The sequence below is a fragment of the Phycodurus eques genome, chromosome 4, assembly GCF_024500275.1.
Source record: "Phycodurus eques isolate BA_2022a chromosome 4, UOR_Pequ_1.1, whole genome shotgun sequence".
In the NCBI taxonomy this organism is placed as follows: Eukaryota; Metazoa; Chordata; class Actinopteri; order Syngnathiformes; family Syngnathidae; genus Phycodurus; species Phycodurus eques.
Window position 1 is genome coordinate 15213905 of NC_084528.1, and position 23455 is coordinate 15237359.

At 40.5% G+C, this 23455-nt stretch overlaps 2 protein-coding genes across 2 annotated transcripts in view; both read left to right on the forward strand.

Annotated features, from left to right (window-relative positions):
- Window positions 1–2413: 2413 nt before the first annotated feature.
- prpf3 (PRP3 pre-mRNA processing factor 3 homolog (yeast)) lies at window positions 2414–14900 on the forward strand. Its single transcript, XM_061675617.1, has 17 exons — window positions 2414–2579; window positions 2909–3061; window positions 4494–4624; window positions 4723–4893; window positions 6669–6746; window positions 8003–8247; window positions 8345–8463; window positions 10974–11161; window positions 11247–11413; window positions 11670–11752; window positions 11854–11997; window positions 12072–12171; window positions 12247–12360; window positions 12442–12560; window positions 14080–14157; window positions 14218–14273; window positions 14362–14900. The coding sequence occupies exons 2-17, from the start codon at window positions 2917–2919 to the stop codon at window positions 14509–14511; spliced, it is 2088 nt and encodes a 695-aa protein (XP_061531601.1). The 5' UTR covers window positions 2414–2579; window positions 2909–2916; the 3' UTR covers window positions 14512–14900.
- A 1430-nt stretch (window positions 14901–16330) lies between these two features.
- The window catches only part of rprd2b (regulation of nuclear pre-mRNA domain containing 2b), a 45616-nt gene continuing 38491 nt past the window's right edge, over window positions 16331–23455 (forward strand). The window contains exon 1 of the mRNA XM_061674204.1: window positions 16331–16529. Within this exon, the coding sequence (XP_061530188.1) occupies window positions 16334–16529 (196 nt within the window). The 5' untranslated portion in view covers window positions 16331–16333. The remainder of the gene's footprint in view (window positions 16530–23455) is intronic.

A 23455-nucleotide genomic window follows, 5' to 3' on the forward strand; every position in this document is an offset into this window, starting at 1 on the left:
TGAGGGGCGTCGATCGATAGATAAACTATGCTTTACTCCGCACTGGCAAATAAGAATCAATGAATGGCAATGAGCTGCAGCTGTGAAATGTCAACAAAGTCATTAGATAAAGTGAGAGGGGGGGTGTCACTCAAAGCAATTTTGTCATTAGTTTGATTCATTCTACTTATTTCTTTCTATTACAACATTGAATGAGAACAATAACTTTTAGTTCATATAAAATGCAGCCCTACGGGGGGCACAAGCCAGTGCAAACTGTCGGCCGGTCCCAAGCCCGGATAAATGCAGAAGGTTGCGTCAGGAAGGGCATCTGGCTTAAAACTTTGCCAAACAAATATGAGCGTTCATCCAAAGAATTCCATACCGGATCGGTCGTGGCCCGGGTTAACAACGTCCGCCACCGGCGCCGTCAACCTGCAGGGCGCCGGTGGAAATTCAGCTACTGTGGGTCGAAGTCGAAGAAGAGTTGGAAAGCGGGTTCTTTGGCAGAAAGAGAAGTGGAAAGCACAGAGCCTAGAGCTGAATGTGGGGACTTTGAATGTGATCAGAGAGGCAGGCAGGAGAGTACTTGGGGAATCTTCTGGCAGGAAAGGAAAGAAGGAGACTTGGTGGTGGAACCTCACAGTACAGGAAATCATACAAGGAAAAAGGTTAGCTAGGAATACGTGGGACACTGAGAGGACCGAGGAGAGGCGAAAGGAATACATTGAGATGCGACATAGGGCAAAGGCCAAACAAGAGGCATATGATGACATGTATGCCAGGTTGGACACTAAAGAAGGAGAAAAAGGATCCGTCTAGGTTGGCCAGACAGAGGGATAGAGATGGGAAGGATGTGCACCAGGTTAGGGTGTAAGGATAGAGATGGAAATATGTTGACTGGTGCCAGTAGTGTGCTACATAGATGGAAAGAATACTTCGAGGAGTAGATGAATGAGGAAAATGAGAGAGAAGGAAGAGTAGAAGAGGCAAGTGTGGTGGACCAGGAAGTGGCAAAGATTAGTAAGGGGGAAGTTAGAAAGGCATTAAAGAGGATGAAAAATGGAAAGGCAGTTGGTCCTGATGACATTCCTGTGGGGGTATGGAAGCATCTAGGAGAGGAGGCTGTGGAGAATTTAAGGTGGAGGTGGGACTGCATCAGGGATCAGCCTTGAGCTCCTTCCTGTTTGCAGTGGTGATGGATAGGCTGACAGATGAGGTTAGACTGGAATCCCCGTGGACCATCATGTTTGCAGATGACATTGTGATCTGCAGTGAAAGCAGGGAGCAGGTGGAGGAACTGTTAGAAAGATGGAGGCACGCACTGGAAAGTAGAGGAATGAATATTAGCCGAAGTAAGACAGAATATAATGCATGAATGAGGGGTGGAGGGGGAAGAGTGAGGCTACAGGGAGAAGAGATAGCAAGGGTGGAGGACTTTGAGTACTTGGGGTCAACCGTCCAAAGCAATGGTGAGTGTGGAAGGAAAGTGAAGAAATGGGTACAAGCAGGTTGGAACGGGTGGAGGAAGGTGTCAGGTGTGTTATGTGACAGAAGAGTCTCTGCTAGGATGAAGGGCAAAGTTTATAAGACAGTGGTGAGGCTCTCGGAGTGACCAGGTTGGATAAAATTTGAAATGAGCTCATCAGAGGGACAGTCAAGGTTCGATGTTTTGGAGACAAAGTTAGAGAGAGCAGAATTTGATGGTTTGGACACATCCAGAGGAGAAATAGTGAGTATATTGGTGGAAGGATGATAAAGATGGAGCTGCCAGGCAAGAGAGCTAGAGGAAGACCAAAGAGAAGGTTGATGGATGTCGTGAGGGAAGACATGAGGGAAGTTGGTGTTCGAGAGGAGGATGCAGGTGATTGGCTTACAGGGAAAAGGATGACGCGCTGTGGTGACCACTAAAGGGACAAGCCGAAAGGAAAAGAAGAAAGAAGAAAATAAAACTGCAGTGTTGTTATATTGGTTCAAAATTGCTTACTAATTTAGTGCAAATAAATTATGTATGTATATATTTTTTACATTTAGATTATTTTTAATAATAAAAACAGTTTAATTAATATACAAAACGACAAATACAATAAAATAAAAATAAAATAAAATAAAATGTTATAGTTATTTACAATTTATTTGTATAATTCAATAGAAATATTTGTTAAAAACTAATAATATATGTATACGAAAGTTTATAACTGTCATAAATCAGCATTAACATGCATTGAACATTTAACATGAGTAAATGTAGCGCGTTACTGCCAACCTTTGGATGTACTGTAACGTACTGTAGAAACGCTTGGTAAAGTAGTAATTTCGTTTGTACACCGCTAGAGGGCAACCAACATGAAACATCCAATAGGCCCAGTAGGTACCGAAGAAGAAGAAGACGACGACGACGACGACGACTTAACTACTTCCGCTTCCGGGTTGTTTGAGAACAACGTTGTGTGAACGGGCGAAGCCGCGCGGCTTAATACAAAGTTGTCGAGAAAACTTTGTGCTTTATTGTGAGATAAACGTCTCAAAGCGGATTCTATCTGTTTGACTTGTACAAATCCGGTGCCCCCATACGGAATAACGGAAACAAGAAAGAGTCTGTAAGTTTAGCGAAGCAGCTATTTTGCGTCCCGTGAACGACTGTGTGCTAACATTGCTAACGTTAGCACATAGCCAGGCACTTTACGCGGATGGGATTGACTTTTGACAGCATTTGAAGACATGTCATATGCGATACTGTTCTTGTTTGTATTCTGTCATCTGCACGTATTGAACACATTGCTGTAATTTCCCCAATATTTGAACCAAAAGAACGTTTGTTGTAACGCTGGCTAAAAGTACGACTGAATGGCGCCAGTTTTACAACGAATAGTAATGTGCTGCTTCATAGCATCAACCCACATTTGTTATTTTTTTGCGTCTCCTGTAGATTAGAGGATGTCGCTTCCTAAACGGGAGGTGGAGGAGTTGAGGCCATGGGTGGAGCGCACCGTGAAGAAGGTGCTCGGCTTCTCGGAGCCCACTGTGGTCACTGTTGCTCTACAGTGCGTAGGGAAGGGTATGGACAAAAGGAAAACAACAGGTACACTTGGATATTGAATTTATGCCCTGTAGTTTGTTTCACATGTACAGTATTATTATATGGCCAGAACTAACCCGGTTCAAGTCAGCTTGACGCATCACATTTCCCACGGTCACGTTTAGTTGTCAACATGCACTGTTCACTGAGTTAGAATTAATCTGCTACCTTGCACTTTAGAAATGAACATAACAACTCCAAAACAGTGTCGTGATCATGATAAATTCATATGTGAGAAGCATATCTTCTCCTAGTGGCCTCTGCTGTCATTGACACCATGGACAAATTAATATGATGGGTCTGTCAATCACTTGAACATCTTAACGCCTAAACCTCCTCTAGATCCTGCATTTTAATTTTTCTGGTTAGTGTACATCATCCCAGGCACCACCATTTGTACAATTTGTATGCCTTCCCTCAAACAGCTTACTTTAACACGTCACCTTAAGTAGATGCTGTCTTTTTTCCCAGTGTGCTAGCTCTAAACACATGTGCATTTCTACAAATAAATGCCTACTCTCAAATAAATTAGGGATAGTCCAATTAGGGATAGTCCAATTATGGGCGTTGATATTCTGCATTTTCGTGCATATCGGCATCAACCTTTTTGATTGATTGATTTATTTTTGAAAAAAAATCCTTTAAAAAAATCCTATGGCAAATCAGAGATTGGTTTCAAGCTGGGTATACTTCAGGGAGCTCTTTATTTATTAATTAAAATTATCAGGTAACTATGAGATGCTGCTGACCCTGGGAACTCCCTGCACTTTTTGTTTTTGTTTGAACTTCAAACAGATAAGTAAAAGATTAACATTTCACTTCGGGCTGCACGATTATGGCCAAAATAATAATCATTCTTTTAGTAAGCCCATCAATAGGGTTTTCCAACTAACTTAAAAACACCTAGCCTCAAATAATACACCTCCTTTTTTCAATTATCAGACAACAATTTTTCTAGATCCACCAACACATACGGATAAACGCTGCCTCAAAACGGCAAGAAATAAATGCCTGACTACAAATAAACACCTTTTTTGAATCATATGACAGCAGCATGCCAAGTTTCATTCACACAAGCATTACTGCAAATAAAGGCCTCTTCAAATTAAGGCCTGACTTAAAATGAATACCTCATCTCAAATACAGTATGTAAGTCCTTTGTTCAGTCAAAAAGCAGCATCATGTGTAGTGTCACCCAGCCAGAAGTTGTAAAAATGTTGAATTAATTGTGCCTTTAATACCTGCACTCCATCCTTGGAAACCACTTTTGCTCAACATAATTGAGTAATTTCCCTTTTATCATAGAAAATATTGATTCTGAAAGGAAACTCAAGGTTCTCTAAAAACAAATCTGTTGGGATGGACACTTTTATGTTGAGCACTACATTTGCTTGAGGTCGTGTTCAGTTGTTGAACTAGACTCAATTCCTCTCAGACCAACTGCACCCTTTCCTGAATGAGTCAGCTGGAAGTTTTGTGGAGCGTCTTTTCGAAGTGTTGGAGGAGAGCCGCAGTTCCCGTAGCAACAAAGGAAGTGGAGAAAAGACACGCAAGAGAGACCTGAAGGTAGAGAAGTAGCACCCAAACACAGATATTAATACTTTGACCTCAAACTCAAAGATTTGATAGATGATGTGTTTTGTCTGCTGGTGGGGTGCTCTTAGGAGGTGTTTAGCGATGAGACGGAAACAGCAGGAGTGAAAAGTGCTGTGGCCACCGCTACTGATGGTACGGTCACCAAACGCAAACGGGTACCCCGCTTTCAGGAGATTGAGGAGCCAGAGGTCATACCGGGACCACCATCAGAGAGCCCGGCAATGCTCAGCAAAATGCAGGTACAGGAAAACCACCAGCATATTTGCACTGTACATTAGGGCTGCACAATAAATCGTTTGAGCATCGTCTTCACAATGTACGTCCACAGTAGTCACATCGGAGTGTCCTGCGCAATGTTGGTGTATTGATATGCAGTCAATGTACTGTAAAATGAATAAGTGACCAGCAGAGCAACCTGGTTGGACATGCTAATAAGACTAGCACAGGCGTTACTCTAAATTCTAACCCATCAAACGACCCACGGAGCAGCCTAGAGTGTTTATACTTAATTTTTTGGATGTTAACTTTTAATGAGGACATGGGTTACCATTACACGCCTGCATTATTTGTTGGTTTTTATGGCTGCTTCATTGGTTTTTGCCACTTCTTCTTTGAGGTCGGCAGACTAGGCATCAAAACTGGGAACTGAATTTTTTAATTGTGAACGATTCCGTGACAACCGGAACGTTAGTCTCGGTTCCAATTGGTTCTCGATGCCCAACCCTAATCACCTGTTTATACAATAGACATATGAAGATATGTGCAAAATTAAAAAGCCGAGACTCCTTTAAGGAGAAATCTATAGGAAAACAAACTATCATTAAAATAAAGTGTAATAATTGCAGTAGTAATGATTTATTCTTGTTCTTTTTGGGACTATGATTTTAAATAGGTAAATTGGTTTGTTTTTCTTAGTAAAAATTGCAAATTAGTGTGAATAATCATAAACGATACATTTACATGGTGGTGGTACACTTATTCAATCATTTTTAAATGTATATCAATCATATGGTTGTGGTAATGCTAAAAATTAAGTGGATTTTTCCAGAGGAAGAGTGTGAGGAGCCCTCACTATAAAAACTGGCCCCTCTGAGTAAAAAAAAAAAGAAAAAAGAGCAAATAAAAATAAAGCATTTTTTTTTTTAATTGACCTATTTTGTCTGCAACTGCTTATTGCAGATAAACTTCTTGTTCACAGTAACATATTTTGCAAATATCATATCTTGAGTCACTGTCAATCTTCATAAGAAAGTATGGTATGCCATGGTCAGGTCATACTGTACCTCCTCAATAAAGGGGGCGACCAAATCATGTGCTGGCCACCAGTGCTACTAGTGCAAAAGTTAATGTAGAGCCCTGCTTAAAGCCTGCCAAATTTGAATGAATACAAAAAAACACCATGTACTTGAAAGCATTTGAGCTTTGTCACTGTTTTTAAATCAGACGCCATTCATTTGAATCTGTTATTTTTTGTCTTTATTTATTGTATGAATATTGTTGTGTTATGTATTGTATATTTTTTGCTGCATGTATAATTTCAGCTGCCTCTTGGCTTGTGAAAAAGAGCTTTTATGTCTCAATACGCTTTTACCTGGTTGGATAAATAAAATGTAAAATAAGGCCCGCCCTCGAGCTGCTGGACTGTGATGTAAGACCTTTAACTGCCAATCAAATGACCCTGATAAGTTATATGATATATTATTATATTAATATAAAAGTATTTGAAGCTATTTTGTCAGTTTTCATTCCACTGCTTTTCCTGATGTTTTACAATTTTGCCGTGGTATCGTTTCAGTACCGGTATCGAGGTATTTTATGCAGGTATAGTAGCAAACTCAGAATTTTCGTATCGTGACACCACTACGTGTATATTATCCTGAATTTTTTAACATCACAATATATATCGCCGTTAAACAAAATGGCAGTCATTTTATTCCAGTCTCGTGCAGCTCTAATGTACATGATTATGTTGTCACTAAACACTAATTTTCTGACTTATTTTCTGTATCATTAGATCAAACAGATGATGGAGGAAGCCACAAAGCAGATAGAACAGCGAAGGAAACAACTGAACATTTCATCTCCTGCACAGGTCATGACAGTGAACGTTCACTATTTTGCATCTTACGAGTGCTCCCAATTTATGACTTACAAGTATCACGTGGTTGATTTTTGTTTTTGCTTTGTGTTGCGAGCCAAAATGTGAATTACGAGCGACCTTCAGATACGCTGCTGCTGGAGTGAAGTGAACAAAAATGAAAGCGAGAGTCACCAATGCATTTTTAGACTTTTGTTTTTGTTTTTTTGGGAACGGTTCAAACAGTCAAACAAACAAGTATAAAATTGTTACACTCACAGGCAGCTACAGTAACCCATATCTCATGTCATCAAGATCAGACAAAGACTAAGCAGCTATGTTCCTGACATCACTCACTCTGCCATGCCCTGTTGTTGTGAATTCCGGATTGTCCCAACGTACAGTTGCCATTTTCGTATGTTTTTATACAATACTGTGCTATTTTTCTTAATTAAAAGCTCTATTGAGGATAAGCGGTACAGAAAATGGATGGCTGGATGGTAACAAAAATGTTTTTTTGGTGGCTGGAACACAATAATGGAATTTCAGTTCATTTGAATGGGGGACTATTGATGTGATGTAGGAGCAAATTGAGTTACAAGCTTGGGCATGGAATGAATTAAACTTCTAAGTCAAGGTACCACTGTATATGCCAAACTGGGGTTATCATATCAAACACCTTATTACGTTACTATTGAAAATAAATGGCTTACAAATTGAGTTCTGAAAAATCCACCCAAAGTGCAAGGACGTTAGCGTCTATATTGCCGCTTTGCAATATGTAAAAATACCAATTGCTACTTTCCTGTTAGACATTTCATTTTTCGACTCAGTGGTACATAAATGCTCATTTTTTAAAAATACATATTCCCCAGACGACTGTCTTGAGTTGGGCAAGTTGTACCACATGTAGATCAGCTAGCCTTTAGCAGCTGATCAGGCATTAACTTCCACTGCCAATAGCAATCCGAGCCTTTCTCTGCATCATCTTGAGAAGTTTACCACCCTGCTTACTCTGCCGTCAACCGGTGGCCAACCCTAGCTACTCCTCTGCTAGCATGGTACCTTAGAAGGATTAAGGGGTTTAGGCGCCATTCTTAGGTTGTTACACAAAGAGCACAAAAATATGTAGTGTGTGTTTTTCAGTGACATTTGTTCTACAGGGGTTGTTGACTGTTTTTTCATGCATTTAGGGATTGATAACACAGTAGCAGGGAGAAAATACCAATGCAGTGCTGACACTTGCTGCTGCCTCCTTTCTAACCCCGCAGACACAAATGGAATCTCCGATGTCCCGCCTTCTCTGCCACGCCGGTGGAGGCGGGTCCATCATGCCCTCGCAGGCTGCCAGCTTCATGAACGACGCCATCGAGAAGGCTCGCAAGGTCGCAGAGGAGCAGGCGCGCCTCCAGTCCCAGATGTCCATGAAGCCCAACATCCTTGGAGTGTTGGGAAATGTCATCCCTCACAACTTTGTGGCACTGGCCAACCTTCACGCCATGGGAATCGCCCCACCGTAAGTAATACCATAAAGTACTCAGCGAGGTGCAAAACTGTGTGTGGATGTTCGGTCATTGAAAATGTTTCCACCTTCTTTCTGTCTGCTCTTCTAGGAAAGTGGAAGTGAAGGAAGTGAATAAGCCAACGCCGCTCATTCTGGATGACAAGGGTAGAACAGTTGATGCCACTGGCAAAGAGGTTGAGCTCACACATCGCATGCCCACGCTCAAAGGTATGTCAGTTTTTGCTACATAATAATAAAAAATAGGCATTATTGTGATCATAAAACCAATTTTCCCTTAGGAAATAATATAAATTGTTTTGTTCCAGGCTCAAAGTGTCACTGTTATAGCGTTAATAACTGTACAGGCATCATTTTAAGTACTGGTTAAGAAATTGAAATAAAGTTGCCTGGCAGACACGTAATGGGGGAATGAGATGTTTGCAGTCCAACACTGCCATTGTGAAGCGATTTTGCGGTATTATTGACTATTACATAACATTTATTTGAATTTGTAATCAAAATGTAATCATGATTTCAATTTTGGCTTCTCACGATCATAAAAACGTTATATTCGAAGAAAAACGATTACCGGTGCCGTGTCACCGGTTGTGTGTGCAAGTTCAAGCGTTGTAAACACACCCTGAGTGCACCCTTTGTTGTGGGACTGCACAATTATAGCCAGAATAATAATCACGATTATTTGTCAATATTGTAATCATGATTATTCCTCATGTTGGGGAAAATATTTTATTGCACTACGTATTAGCAATGTCAGTTTTCAGTTGAAAATTAATCTTTAACTGTGAATAAATGATAAATAAATGCAAAAAATTATAAATTTACCCAAAAAAATTTGACTTTAGCACGGGCTAACTGATTAAATGTTCTATCACAAAGTGCAATCACAAATTGCAACTTAATGGAAGCAATACTTTAAAAGCAGAGAAGGCAATAACATTAGGCTGTAAGCACAGACATTTCATTTGAAAATCCCCGTCGTCAATATAGTGAATTGTCAAAGGCAGTCCATCTCCGTTGTTCTGCTTGACCATTGGTCAGTCGTGCACAGTCACAAACTGCAAAGAACTAGACAGTTGTGATTTCCCTCTCTATTTACTCCTGGTGTTTTTTTCTTTGCGGTCAGGCCAGCTGAAAAGTTGAAGTCAAGGCAGCCGCTACAACGATTATCAATAATGTCTTACTGTGACATACCACCTCTCCGCCAACATGCTGAGAGGTCCAACTTAAAAATAAAAGCTACATATATTCCTACATTGGACATCAATGCCATTTTAGGCTTTTATTTTGAAGTTGGCACTTGAGTGCAGTGCCTGAGCTTAATGAAGCCTGAACCATACGTTCACCCCCTTGTGGCTGGCTGACTAGGTTGTGGGCACTATGCTGCAGTGCATAGCGCATTTGAAATGTAAAACATGGTGGCAGCCAAAATCGCGATCATGATTCAAATTCGATTAACTGTGCAGCCCTACTTTGTTGCTTGTAGCAAGCGTGTGACGCATGTTCATCTGCCCTCCCTGAGCATTATTTAAGTTGTTTTTTGAAACCCCAGTTGGAGTTAACTGTAAAACTAAACGCGCAACAAAAATATTTACTCACATTGTAATTTTAAATACAAGACACACGTTTTAGATAGCTTATGCTATCTAAAACGTGCTCCCCGTGCCCCTGTGCCTGTGTGGGGTTTCTCCGGGCACTCCAGTTTCCTCCCACATCCCAAAAACATGCATTAATTTGAGACTCTAAATTGCCCGTAGGTGTGACTCTGTGTGAGTGGTTGTTTGTTTGTATGTGCCCTGCGATTGGCTGGCAACCAGTTCAGGGTGTACCCCGCCTCCTGCCCGATGACAGCTGGGATAGGCTCCAGCACGCCCGCGACCCTAGTGAGGAGAAGCGGCTCAGAAAATGGATGGATGGATGGATGGATGGATGCTATCAGTCAATGTAAAACCCTGTTGACGGGCAAGCTAACATTAGCATTAGATCACGGGAGGGATTTACCTTCAAATAACGAATACTTAAACACGAACACCATAGTAACACATACAGACAGACAATATAACAATACTCAATGGCATGTATTCTTCCTAATCTGAGAAATATCAGTTTAATAGTTTTCTATTCTTTTTTAACTTGCTGTAATACACAGCTCCATGTATGCATCGCACCACACAGCCTCCAAGAGGCCAAGGCGTGTACAGCAGGAACAGCAGATAGTCATGGCTTTGTATAAAAAGAGACAAACGTTTTTTTTCACCTGACTGTCTGACGTGAAATCAGACTAAAATGTTCCTGTTTTAGGTTAATTAGTATTGCCAACATTATTTCTATTTGCTAAATGCCAGAGTATTGAGAGGATTTTTTAAAACAATATATAATAGACAATTATATACAACTTGTCATATAGACAAAAGTACAGACTACTGAAAAGTACTGTGTGGGTCTATAATTATAATAATTTGCATACATTGTGTGTTTTGTGTAAATTTATAGTGTTAACTTGCCACAGTACCTAGAGTTAAAACCTGAGCGGATGGTAAATTAGACGCTTGTGGCTTATAGCTAACACCATCTTCATGGAAAACCACTATTATTAAAAAAGGAAATACTGCAAGCAATCATATGTTATGAAATCTGTCCAATAACAGTTGTGTATAGTTGATATAGTTCTGCAACAAAATGATGGTTCTATTGGACGCTGACATTTCACCTGTCTCCAGCTAATATTCGGGCGGTGAAGAGAGAACAGTTCCGTCAGCAACTCAAAGAGAAACCCGGGGAGGAGCTGGAGTCCACTTCCTACTTTGACAATCGTGTAACGATAATAGCACCTCAACGGACTCGCAAGAGCTTCAAATTCCACGAGCAGGGTCGATTTGAGAAGATCGCTCAAAGAATTCGAACAAAGGTCAGATTTTACTCGACATTGTCCATTGTGTAACCATCAGATGGAATATTTGCAAAGTGAGTTTCCCCTATGTTTGTTCTGGCAGGCCCAGTTGGAGAGGTTACAGAATGAGATTTCCCAGGCTGCGAAGAAGACTGGAATCCATGCGTCCACCAAGCTGGCTCTGATTGCTCCCAGGAAGGACATTGGAGACAGCGAAGTGCCCAACATCGAGTGGTGGGACTCATTCATCTTGCCCACCAACATAGAGATGTAAGAAACTTGCACGCACACAGAAATAAAATAAATTAACAAGACAGAAATTATAAATCCTAACATTCAGTTTCATGCAGGGGAATCTCCAAGGTTAAACAAAATCTCATTTGACGATATACTATAACAACACATACATATAACACTACATTTAGATCTTTGAGCTGAGAATGTTCTTTCAATGTAAAAAATATGTACGTCTGTGAGTCCTAAAGTGGTGGGTCCAACCTTTATGCTCTTTTTGAATCCAATGAAGAAAGCCAGAAACCAAACTTGCTGAGGTGGTGCTTTTCGGAGTGACCAATTTGGTGGAACATCCTGCTCAAATTAGCCCTCCAAGTAAGTGTATGATGTGAAACTTCTTTATTTACTGCATCACAAACATAATCCTCAAGGACTAAACCGGTTACAGTGTTTGTGTGTGTGTTTTCTGCCCTCAGTTGACAAAGACAAGCCAGTCACTTTGGGTGTATACTTGACCAAGAAAGAACAGAAGAAGCTGAGAAGACAGACTCGACGGGAAGGCCAAAAAGAAGTACAAGAAAAGGTCCGTCTAGGTCTGATGCCTCCACCGGAGCCCAAAGGTAGCCACAAAAGCGTAAGAATAGTAGTCGAAATGAAGTAGAACATAGCTAACATATTGTATCATTTTTCTCAGTTCGCATCTCCAACCTGATGAGAGTGTTGGGGACTGAGGCAGTTCAGGACCCCACCAAGGTGGAGGCCCACGTCAGAGCACAGATGGCCAAGAGGCAGAAGTTAGTCCTCAATCACTCCACTTTTCAGTTAATCTTATAACTTTCCTATTTGACGAATACTTGTGCCTTTTGCAGAGCCCACGAGGAGGCCAACGCGGCGCGAAAGCTCACAGCAGAGCAGCGCAAAGAAAAGAAAGTGAAGAGGTTGAAAGAGGATCTCACCAATGGGGTTCACATTACAGTGTACAGGTGTGTAGGGAACACATACACTTCAATCAAATGTGCTACCACTCTGAAATGGATCCAACAGAATCTTCTGTCCCTGCACAGGATCCGTAACCTACAAAATCCAGCTAAGAAGTTTAAAGTGGAAGCCAATGCCAACCAGCTGTACCTGACTGGAACTGTAGTTCTGCATAAAGATGTCAACTTGGTTGTGGTTGAAGGAGGTGAGGAGCTAAGACCAACGATATTGTCAAGCAGCATTGTGTGCGTTGTAATGCTCGAGCTGCAAGGCTCGAAAAAAAGTTTTTCTTTGAGGAGTTTAGCTAATCATTTTTTCATTTGAGGAGCAACTTTCTAACTTTGCGGAGCAATTTGTTTTGCAGGTTAAGGGCACAGGGACCCAAAGCAAAGGTTTTATTAAATACAAATACGACAATATAATGGGGGTATTGAATGTAGGGCTTTACCTAACGAATATTTAGTCCTCCAGTATCCTCTTGAAAATTCTATCCAACAATCGAGTATTTGGATAAACTATATTTTTGCTTGGTTAAAGAGCAATTTTGAATACAAAAGAACAGTGAAGATGCTTTAGCTATATCTAAACAATTCAGCACTATATTGCTATAAGTCTTTGGAAACTGTACCTTAAAAGATATTTACAAAACAAAACACAGATATCTGCTTAGAGTCCCTTTAACAAGGAAGATAAAATGCAATGTGTATCACAACACAAGCCTACGTAACGTATTGTTAGCGAATTAAAATAGCCTACCATCGCTAGTTACAATGTATTGTGAAGCCCCTTCAAGTTATCAATGATAGATACAGCTGCCAGTGCACTTACAATCGCTTTCTTGAACAAATGGTAAGAAAACAAATGCGTAATAAGCAAATTCATACAGGAGCTCTCTGGCCAAAACTCTCACACACATCCTGCGGACTGGCTCACAGATTAGCCAGATAACTGCCAGCCAACTCTACAATTTCATTCGCTTACTCCCGCACTCAGCCAGGCAGGGGCCTTATCAAGCCATACACACTCAAAGTCAAAGATACTACAGTAGAATGTGAGGATGACAACCCCAAGTGGACATATGTAATACCTGCACCTCACATGCATACGTTGTTGTGTTTAATAAAGCAAATAATGAGTAGAATACTTGAATCTAAAAATATTTGATAGCTGTAACCCTAGTATAGATATTTTGGATTGGCCTAGTCGAAGTCCAGACTTGAATCCGATTGAAATGCAGTGGCATGACCTTAAAAAGGCCATTGATGCTTGAAAACCCTCCGTTTTTGCTGTGTTCAAACAATTCTGCAAGGAAAATTGGGCCGAAATATGTCCACAGAGATGTGAAAGACTCATTGCCAATTATAGAAAAACGCTTGATTTCAGTTTTTGCTGCTGAGGATGGCCCAACCAGTTATTAGGTTTAGGGGCAATTACTTTTTCACACAGGGCCAGGTAACTTTGAATAGTTTTGTTTTTTTTGCCTTTATAAATGAAATCACCATTTAAAACCAACATTTTAAGTTCCCTTCGGTTATATTTGTCTGATATTTACATTTGTTTAATGATCATAGATGTTAGAGTGGGGAAACTATGCAAAAATAGAATGAATTTGAGAAGGGCCTATACACTTTTTCAAGGCACTGTATGGAGTGTCATTATGTTGTGCTGTTGTACTTGATGATATGGCTGCTGTTCTCCTTGTGACTTGGTGTCTCTTATTTCAGGTCCTAAATCTCAGAAGAAGTTCAAGAAGCTCATGATGCACAGAATTAAATGGGAGGAGCATAACTCCAAAAGAGACGGTAAGAGACACTTTTGAGTCTTTTTAACATACTGCAAGCTCACATCTGACGTACATCCAGATCCAGACGGTGATGACGACACGAGGAGGAACAACAAGTGCTGGTTAATTTGGGAGGTGAGTGTCTCGTTATGTGCCCCATTTCCTCCTTAAACATATATATTTGTGCTGGTTTGCTATAGTCCTCCAATGAATGCTCTTCTAGGGCACAGCCAAAGAGCGCTCCTTTGGAGATGTGAAGTTCAAGCAGTGCCCCACAGAAAACATGGCCAGGGAACACTTCAAAAAGCACGGCACTGAACACTACTGGGATCTGGCTCTCAGTAAGAGTGTGCTGGACAGTGCGGACGACTGAAGAGCTTAACAGACGAACACAAGCGCTTCAGTCTCAACACCTCACAACAACCCTCCCTCCTTGCCTCGTTCCTTCCAAAAAGCCCCTGAACTTACTTCACAACTGACTGATTGACTTGAACTTGGATTGATTAAAAACTGTTCTGCAAGGACACGTGACAGTTTGGGGTGTTAGAAAAGGATGATCAATAAAACCTTTTTGGAATGTGGCAGATCATGTATGAATGTGTGTGTGAATGAATGTGTGTTTGTGTGTATGCCTGAATTTTTTTTTTAAGGATGTTCTGTAAGACTACATAGTGATATAAATCACTTGGCCAGATATTTCTGATGTGAGACCACTGAAAGTGTATTCTGAGTTCAGTTGTCAATAAAAGTCCATCCCTTCAGTAAATGATGGATTTCTCTTATGGTCAAGGTCAATAAATCAAAAAAAGAATGCTCTTTGATATGTAGCCACACAGACTGTATATAAGCTTTATTTAGATGAAAAAAATAACTGATTCGGACTGCAATTCTGAGTCAATTGGAATTGTCCATTTCTGAAGACATTTTAAAGTAGAAGTATTGTCCTTTTTTTATTTTATTTTTAAACATTTAAAACAGTTCCCTAATGTCCTCATAACATGTCTGACATGCTTTGGTCAAACTACATCATAGATCAAGAATTCTAGACATTTCGTTGATGTGTTTGTTGTGGTCTGCTGCTTGCTTCAACTAGCGAGCAATCAAATGATACTGTTGAGTTTCGGTAGTTGACGCTAACTCGACCCACTTTCGATGTGTGCTGGAAGACTTGAATGGCTTACTCACAGGCACTTTTTCAAAAATAGGCAAATAGTGATGGCCCAATAAATCTAAAGGGTTCATATATGTAGGGCTGCAACTAACTAAAAATCTGGCATTTATTTTGTCAATCTGATAAAAAAAACTTAAATTTACATCCCTTTATTGAAAACAGGACATTAAGATTTACAGTGTGGAAAATGCACAAGCACAAATTGATTATGATTCAGTTAGTGGTTTGGTCTGTGATTGTGTCTGAAAATAGGCAAAAGTGTTAGTTATTGTTTTTCAGTTTTCAAATGACTTACTTTGATTAAACCAAAATAATCAGTGCTTTCATTGAGCACAACAGGCTGAAATCAGAGGATTTTGACAATTTTAAGGTAAACAATAGCTTAAATGATTAATAAAATAGTTGTCAATTTTATAAATAATTGTCAAATAATTAATTGTTGAACCTTTTGTTCTTCATCTATCTACCTCTCTGTCTGTCAACCAAGCTGGGGAAGGTCACAAAGCGCTCCTAACCTACCATTAAAAATTACTCCAGATGTCCCAATATTTTGAAGTCATTTTAACATTGTTTCAAGCCCTTTCAAAAGGAACAACATTGGAGCAGCTTTACATGTTTATTTACAATTGTATACAATTATTGCAATGCTTTCTTTCAGTATTGGTAATTTATTTATTCTTCATTTTATTCTTTCTACGTTATTTAACAAATATATGTTTGATCATTCGTCTTGTTTGGAGCACCCAGGAGGTCTGGAAACACAACTGCTGTACAAAGCATTAAAAATGCAATTTGCCGTAAAATGTTCCCTTTAAAAACGAATGGAAAATGGGTAACTACTACTACGACTGTACAAAACAGTAGAATTGAAAAGTACGGTCCGTGTGCCTGTATGCCATCATTGCTAGCCGACCAGCACGATTTTAGCGGCCATCATCATCATCCTCCTCCTCCTCCTCCTCCTCCTCCTCCGTCCCAACTGAAGCTTCTTCGACTTCAACCGAGCTTAGCCACAGCAGCAAAGATGGCGGGCGGTTCTGGAGCTGTGACCGGCCACGGAGCCCGCAGCTCCAACGCTTCGTTGGCGGCCTCTCTGGACCGACGCTTTCAAGGAATATCCAACACCATGGAGTCTATCCAGAGCCTTTCCGGCTGGTGCATTGAGAACAAGAAGCAGAGCAGCCTCGTCGTTCGCTACTGGATGAAGTGGCTCAAGAAATGTGAGTAGCTCCGGCTAAGCTAAACTAGGCTAAGGCTAATAATTCGAGTGCGATTGTGTCACGACCGCGCAAGAGTTGGTTTAGTTGTTAATTACGGTGGAATACGTAACTGCGTTGAATTAGCTCCACTATTTAAGATATTAGCGCAATTATTTGCTAATGGTGGCCAAGCTAATGCTAATGTTTGCTCTCAGTTTGCTCCCACATTGCTGGCAGTCGGGCCTCCAAGGTCCAACCACTACACGATATATGTAAAATAACCCACGTCGCCACCGCTGCACGAGAACCTTGTAGCACAGCGAATTTTGCGACGTTTATTCAGGGCATCGCGTGTTGAAGTCGTTATCATTTTACAAAGTCGGACTCACAGTCGTCAATAACGCATGTATTGTATTTGTGTTGCACAAGTCTTTTGCTTTTCACCATTTGAGCTACGTGTATTTGGTACATTAGCTTCGATGTACTTGCCAAAAGTCATTACTTGCCTGTATAAAGTTAGTTAACATCTTCATAATCTTATCTTATTTACCATCCCAAGTATGCTACTTGTACAGGTAATTGAAACAAAATGTTTACCCTGAAATGTAATACATTGGTATCTTCACTTACGAGTGACCGGCCTTACGAGTTTTTCGAGGTATGAGTGGTCGCTCGTTTTTTTTTTTTTTGCTTTGATGTACAAGCAAAACTTCACGACACGAGCGGTAGATGGTGGCAGCGAACTCAACTCACTTTACAAGTAAAAAAAAATTTTCACGGTGTATAATTTTTTGAAAAAGACTAAGTTGGTTATTGCCACTGCCAGTTAACGTTTACTGTCAAACTAAACAAAGAATTGCATGTTATTTCAAAACCACCACATCACTTTGCCTTAGGAAAGTCTGCTAGCGTAATGCTCACACAATTTTCAACACCATAGACAAGCTAACGAATAACATCTATGTCACAGTGTTAAGTTGTTTATGTTCAAATTTCCGTTTAAGCAACGGAAATTTGAGCATAAATGTTGCAGCAACACGTAGACAGATCATATACCAATACTCACAGGCGTATATTTTATTTTACTTATCTGCAAAAAAATTACTTTATTCAGTCACTTAGTTGTGAAACTCTTTTTCATTTTTCTCCATGTCTGTATTATACTGCCCCCTCCCCCCTGGTGGCCAAGGTGCGCACACCAGATGGAGCATGATGTGGGGCTGTGACGGATTATTGACATTTCTATTCATTTCAAAGATTATTTGATGTATGATAGTTTTTAGTTATATGCATGTTCATTGACTGAATTAAACTCAAGGCTCCACTGTAATCCTGGCACAAATCTCCTAAAATTGGACAACTGTTGGTTACATTTATTTGTCCTCAAAGGCAGTGTACCACCTATTTGCTTTTACTTTGTAACCTATCCTCAACTATACCTAAAAGCTATTTTTTTTGCTCATTCTATAACGCTTTAGATGTCACAGTGACAGACCAGAAAGTTGTAATTAATTTCAAGGAAGTACGTTGAAGTGATACCTCCCGACTGAGAAACTAAAAGCTAAGTTTAGTTTGTGGAAGTTACGGAGAGTCTTGTGTCGCATGTACTGTACATGTGCACTTTCTGGTGTTTTTTTTCAAAATCAAATCATCTGTAAGTAGACTTTACGCCGGTGTTATCGGTATTGGCAGATAATTAGCATTTTATGTTGATCGGCTTTCATGTCATAAGTCGGCGATTCGATCAATGACTTCATTGGTCGGCTCCGCACAAGACATTTAACCCCGCGTCTTTGTCGCGTATGAATCCAAAAGCTAGTTTATTTTTAGCCTTGTCACGTGTCTTGTAGTGCAGCACTGTAACTATCTGACGGCCAATAAAGTTTTTTCAATCTTGTCGGTGAAAACACACGTCGTCGGTGTGGGACTATTTTGCGGTGTCTCATACAAACAACACGAAAGTTATTTGCAGTCTGTGCCCAACTGAAGTACGTCGTGGGGAACGTCATCTAAATGCTTCAACACAACAAATTTGATCGAGCACCTGAAGAATGTACACGAGGAGCATGCCACGTTCAAGCAATGCAGTGTGGGGGTGGGGGGAGAAAAGTGTCAAACGGTCTCAAACTCTGGACAACACCGTCCATATAGTTGGGACAGTGAGAAAGTTATCGTAAGCATGTCATTCACAGTATTTAATAAAGTAATTTAATTGCAGTAAGTTAGCACCCATTATTTCTGTCATGTTGATTTTACCTAAATTTATGTCAGTGGCCAATCCTTGAATGCCCCCTAGAGATCATTGAGGTTTTAACTTTTGTCTAAAATGCTAGAGAATAATTTGAGCTGGCACGGACAGGCTCCAGCACGCCCGCAACCCTTGTGAGGATAAGCTGTACAGAAAATTGATGGATACAGTATACAGGACACAAGTTTATACAATAAATGAACAAGTCATGTAAATAGACACATTGCTCCATCTTGTGATCGGATCAGTGATCGGTTATCATTTTTTTTAAACTTGCTGATCGGTGATCGGCCCCAAAAATCCTGATCGTGTAAGGCCTATCTGTAAGCAGTTTATTTTTTAGATAAAGCATTTTAAATAATATTTAAGTAGCAATGTGACAAGTCTTCAACACGGAACCAGTCGATCTTTTCCTTATTATTATTTTTTTTAAATTAGATTTTTAATTAGTTTTCTTAGTTTTTTGTTTTTTTTGTTTTGTTTCCCATAAACAGGAATGTGTGTTCACACAAAAATGCTGAAACTTGCCAAAACTTTCTGCTGCTTGCCCTTTTGGTTATATATGCGGTGGATGTAAGAACGTGGGATATACTTTTGCTGTAGCAATATCATGCTCAGGAGCATCTGCAGCACAAACGTAACACGGTACTCTACCATTGTTGTTCTAGTGCAGTGTTCGCGCACGGTCCACATCATTTTCTCAGGAGAGATTGACTGGAGTCAGAGCTCCATGTAGTGGACAAACAGCACAAGGACATTCTGCGTGACTCTGACATTTAACAGTGCTTTTACAGCTCTTAAATGCTCCATGAGAAATTAAGAATATATGGTGGTTTAATTGGCAAACACTGGCCGATTATGATTAAATCAGCTAACCTATTAATCGTCGGGCCATATATACACACACACACACACACACACACACACACACACATAGTGGGTACGGAAAGTTTTCAGACCCCCTTAAATTTTGCACTCTTTGTTATATTGCAGCCATTTGCTAAAATCATTAAGGATATTTTGTTTCCACATTAATGTACACACAGCACCCCATATTGACTGAAAAAACGGAATTGTTGAAATTTTTGCAGATATAGGTTGGATGGTGAAAGTTGGTGGGCAGCCATTTTCAGGTATTTCCGGAGATGGTCAATTGGGTTTAAGTCAGGGCTCTGGCTGAGGTGTTCAAAAACAGTCACGGAGTTGCTCTGAAGCCAGTCCTTTATTATTTTAGCTGTGTGCTTAGGGTCATTGTCTTTTTTGAAGGTGAACCTTGGGCCAGTCTGAGGCTCTGAGCACTCTGGAGAAGGTTTTCGTCCAGGATATCCCCGTACTTGGCCACATTCATATTTTCTTCGATTGTAACCAGTCTCTCTGTCCCTGCAACTGCAAAAAAATTTCAACAATAAAATTTTTTTCCTGTCAATATGGGGTGCTGTGTGTACATTAATGAGGAAAAAAAATAACTTAAATGATTTTAAAAAATGGCCTGTGGCTTGATGGCTGCTGTATTTTTAAAGGCCATTAACAGAGGCAAATGCACTGCAAACAGCCATATGCTGCCTAGCAGGAATGATCCAAAACAAAAAACACATAACCACATAAAAAGATAACAATGCTTCAATCACAATAAACAACAGCAAAAGAAAAATGCTGCAAGATGAAAATGCCGCATTCACAAAAAACAACTGCAAAAGAAAAATGCTGCAAAGACAACAAAACGCACACAAATCCCATAACAACTTCGAGAGAGAAATGCTGGAATGACAACCTCCCCAACGTGGCCACCAAATAGGCACATCGGTTAGTCGGGCTGCTACAAGGCGCTGGTGTAGCTACCATCTATGAAAGGCATCCTCTGGTCTCACAGGATTGTTCCGTCCTGGAGGTCGCATCCCTAGTGGCCTGGCAGCCTTCCATTGTGTCGCGTGACCGTGCAGCAGTTGTTTAGGGATTTGTTTATTTTTGTTTGCAGCATTTTTACTTTGCAATTGTGTTCTGTGATTGAAGCATTTTTATTTTGCAGCATTTTTTCCTCCACAAATATTTTTCTATGATTGCAGCCTTTTATCTTTCAGCGGTTTTTCATTTGCTGTTGTTTTCTGTGATTGCAGCATTTTTATTTTGCTATTGTTTTATGTGGTTGTGTGTTTTTTGTTTTACGTAATTCCTGCAGTTGCACCATATGGCCTTTGCAGCACATTTGCCCCTGTCGGCCACCGTACTTTTCACACCCCACTTGGCAGTGCACTGACTTTCCCATTCATTGTGTATGTGCTGAGGGGACTACAGCGCATTTTGCCATCTTGCGTCGTGGGGCAGCTTTGAAGAGGGCAGCTGATGCTCTGGGGCGCGACCTTGAATCGAAAGAAGTTCTATTTCGAGAGCAGCGCCGCAGTGACCTCAGAATTGCCCACCAATGGGATAGAGGCTGGCAGAGTGATTTCAGTGTGCTTTTTTTTTTTTTAGGGGATTTGTACTGGGGAAAATGAAGCTCTGATAAATGCTGTGTCTTTGTGTCCCGGACTTTGGGATAAAATACATACCGTGACATACAGTAATTAAGAAGGCAAAGCGATGGATGGAGGAGCTTTCTTTTGCAAAAAAAAAAAATATAATCTTGCCAAAGTTGCTGAGATGCGCTCAACTTCAGCGGGAATATTTTTTCTAGGCTATATTGCGATTTCTATTCGATTTACGGTTTTCTTCAAATCGAGCTTCACAATGTACAGTAGCATTTACAACATGACAGAAAATTACATCATACGACAATCAAAACAAATGCTACTACTCCAGTAATGCAAGGACACTAAAAAGGCTGTGTGATGCAGTCCTTCAATGTTTTTAAATTGGCTCAATAAACCAATAACTACCGCATCAATTAGAACGCTTGCTGTCAAACACATAAATAAAAATTGTGTAATGCTTTATGTAAAAAAATATGTAAATAAAAAATTGCGTTACTGTACATATTCATTGTACATATATTAGGGATGGAATGATATCTATGACTCACGATAAGGTTTTATTATGGTATTATTCTCACGGGACGGTATTTATTGCGATATTGTGGGAAACGGTATCAAGGCATTGTAGTAACACTCACCAAAGGTGCACAGTACAGGTGGAGCAAAGAGGCGAAAGCAGAATAACCGAAAGAGCTCTCTTTTTCTTCTGGGAGAGTTCTTTTCGAGAGGCTTTAGTAGGACAAAAGGACAGCTTCAAATCACATATTACTGTGCAATGTCTTATATCCCCGTCCAGCCACTGTTTGCAGTCGTATCCTGTACCTCCAAAATGCTATTATTGCTGCAGCAATAATCATGCTATGCTCACAATAACGGCACTGTCCACTGAGACAATGTCTGTTCACTCATTTAACAGTATTTATTAGACTTTACACCGATCTGATCGGTATCGGGCGATATTTACGATTTTATGCTGATCGGCTTTAATGTCATAATTTGCCAATCCGATCAATGACGTCATTGATCGGCTCCGCAAAAGACATTTACTCCGCGTCGCCATCGTGGACAGTATATTTGAATCCAAAAGCTAGTTTATTTTTATTTCTTGTCGCATGTCTTAGTACTGTAAATATCTGACGGCCAATAAAGTTATGAAAAAATAAAAACAACACGTCGGTGGCGTGGGACAGACAACACGTCTGAGACAGACAACACGTATTGCCCGGATCAGACTACAAGACAAATTTGATCTTTCATGATTACACTATGTCAGACTACTGCAATAAAATCTTGTATTCCGATACCACCGCATCCCGTTTTTTTACGATCATTGGGATTTATCTTGTCAACTCAAATATGACCAGATACACTCGTTACCGTGGCGACGACAACAAGAGTGGATCGCGCTGACTGTTTTATAAGAACAAAATGGGGGGGGGGGGGAACGTGCTGATGGTCACCGGTGCTCAGGAGAGGACGGTCGTTTAAGGCTTGCTTGAGGTATGTTCCCGTACTTTTAATACGATACGGCTCGCAAGCAGGCAACAAAACGTTATGTAGCCTAGCAAGCTAGTGCTAGCACTAACGGTTGTGCCGAAACATGCTGCCGTTCTGTCGAATCATGCTCTAAAGTTTCGGTGTGGGTGAAGTAATTTAATTACAATAAAGTAATTTATTTACAGTAAGTTAGCACCCATTATTTCTGTCATGTAATGTTGGTTTGACCGAACTGCTTACAATACATTACCTGACTAGAGCAGTGACTTCCAACCTTTATGAAGCCCATCCATCCATCCATCCATTTTCAAGACCGCTTATCCTGGTTAGGGTCGCGGGACGCTGGAGCCTATCCCAGCTGACTTTGGGCGAAAGGCGGACTACACCCTGAACTGGTCGCCAGTTAGTCTCAGGGCACATATAGACACGGACAACCATTCGCTCTCACATTCACACCGTCACTGAGTGGGAACTGAACCCACGCTGCCTGCACCAAAGTCAGGCGAGTGGACCACTACACCATCAGTGACATCTTTATGAAGCCAAGGAACATATTTTACAACTGAAAAATCTCATGGCACGACAACAAACAAAAATGTCACAAAAAGTGGATACATTAATTACTCTATGTACTTCCTAGAAGACCATTCATTTGTTCTGTCTGTCACTACTACATCTGCGAACATCATGTTCCATGGGGACTCCAGTCTAACCTCATCTGTCAGCCTATCCAT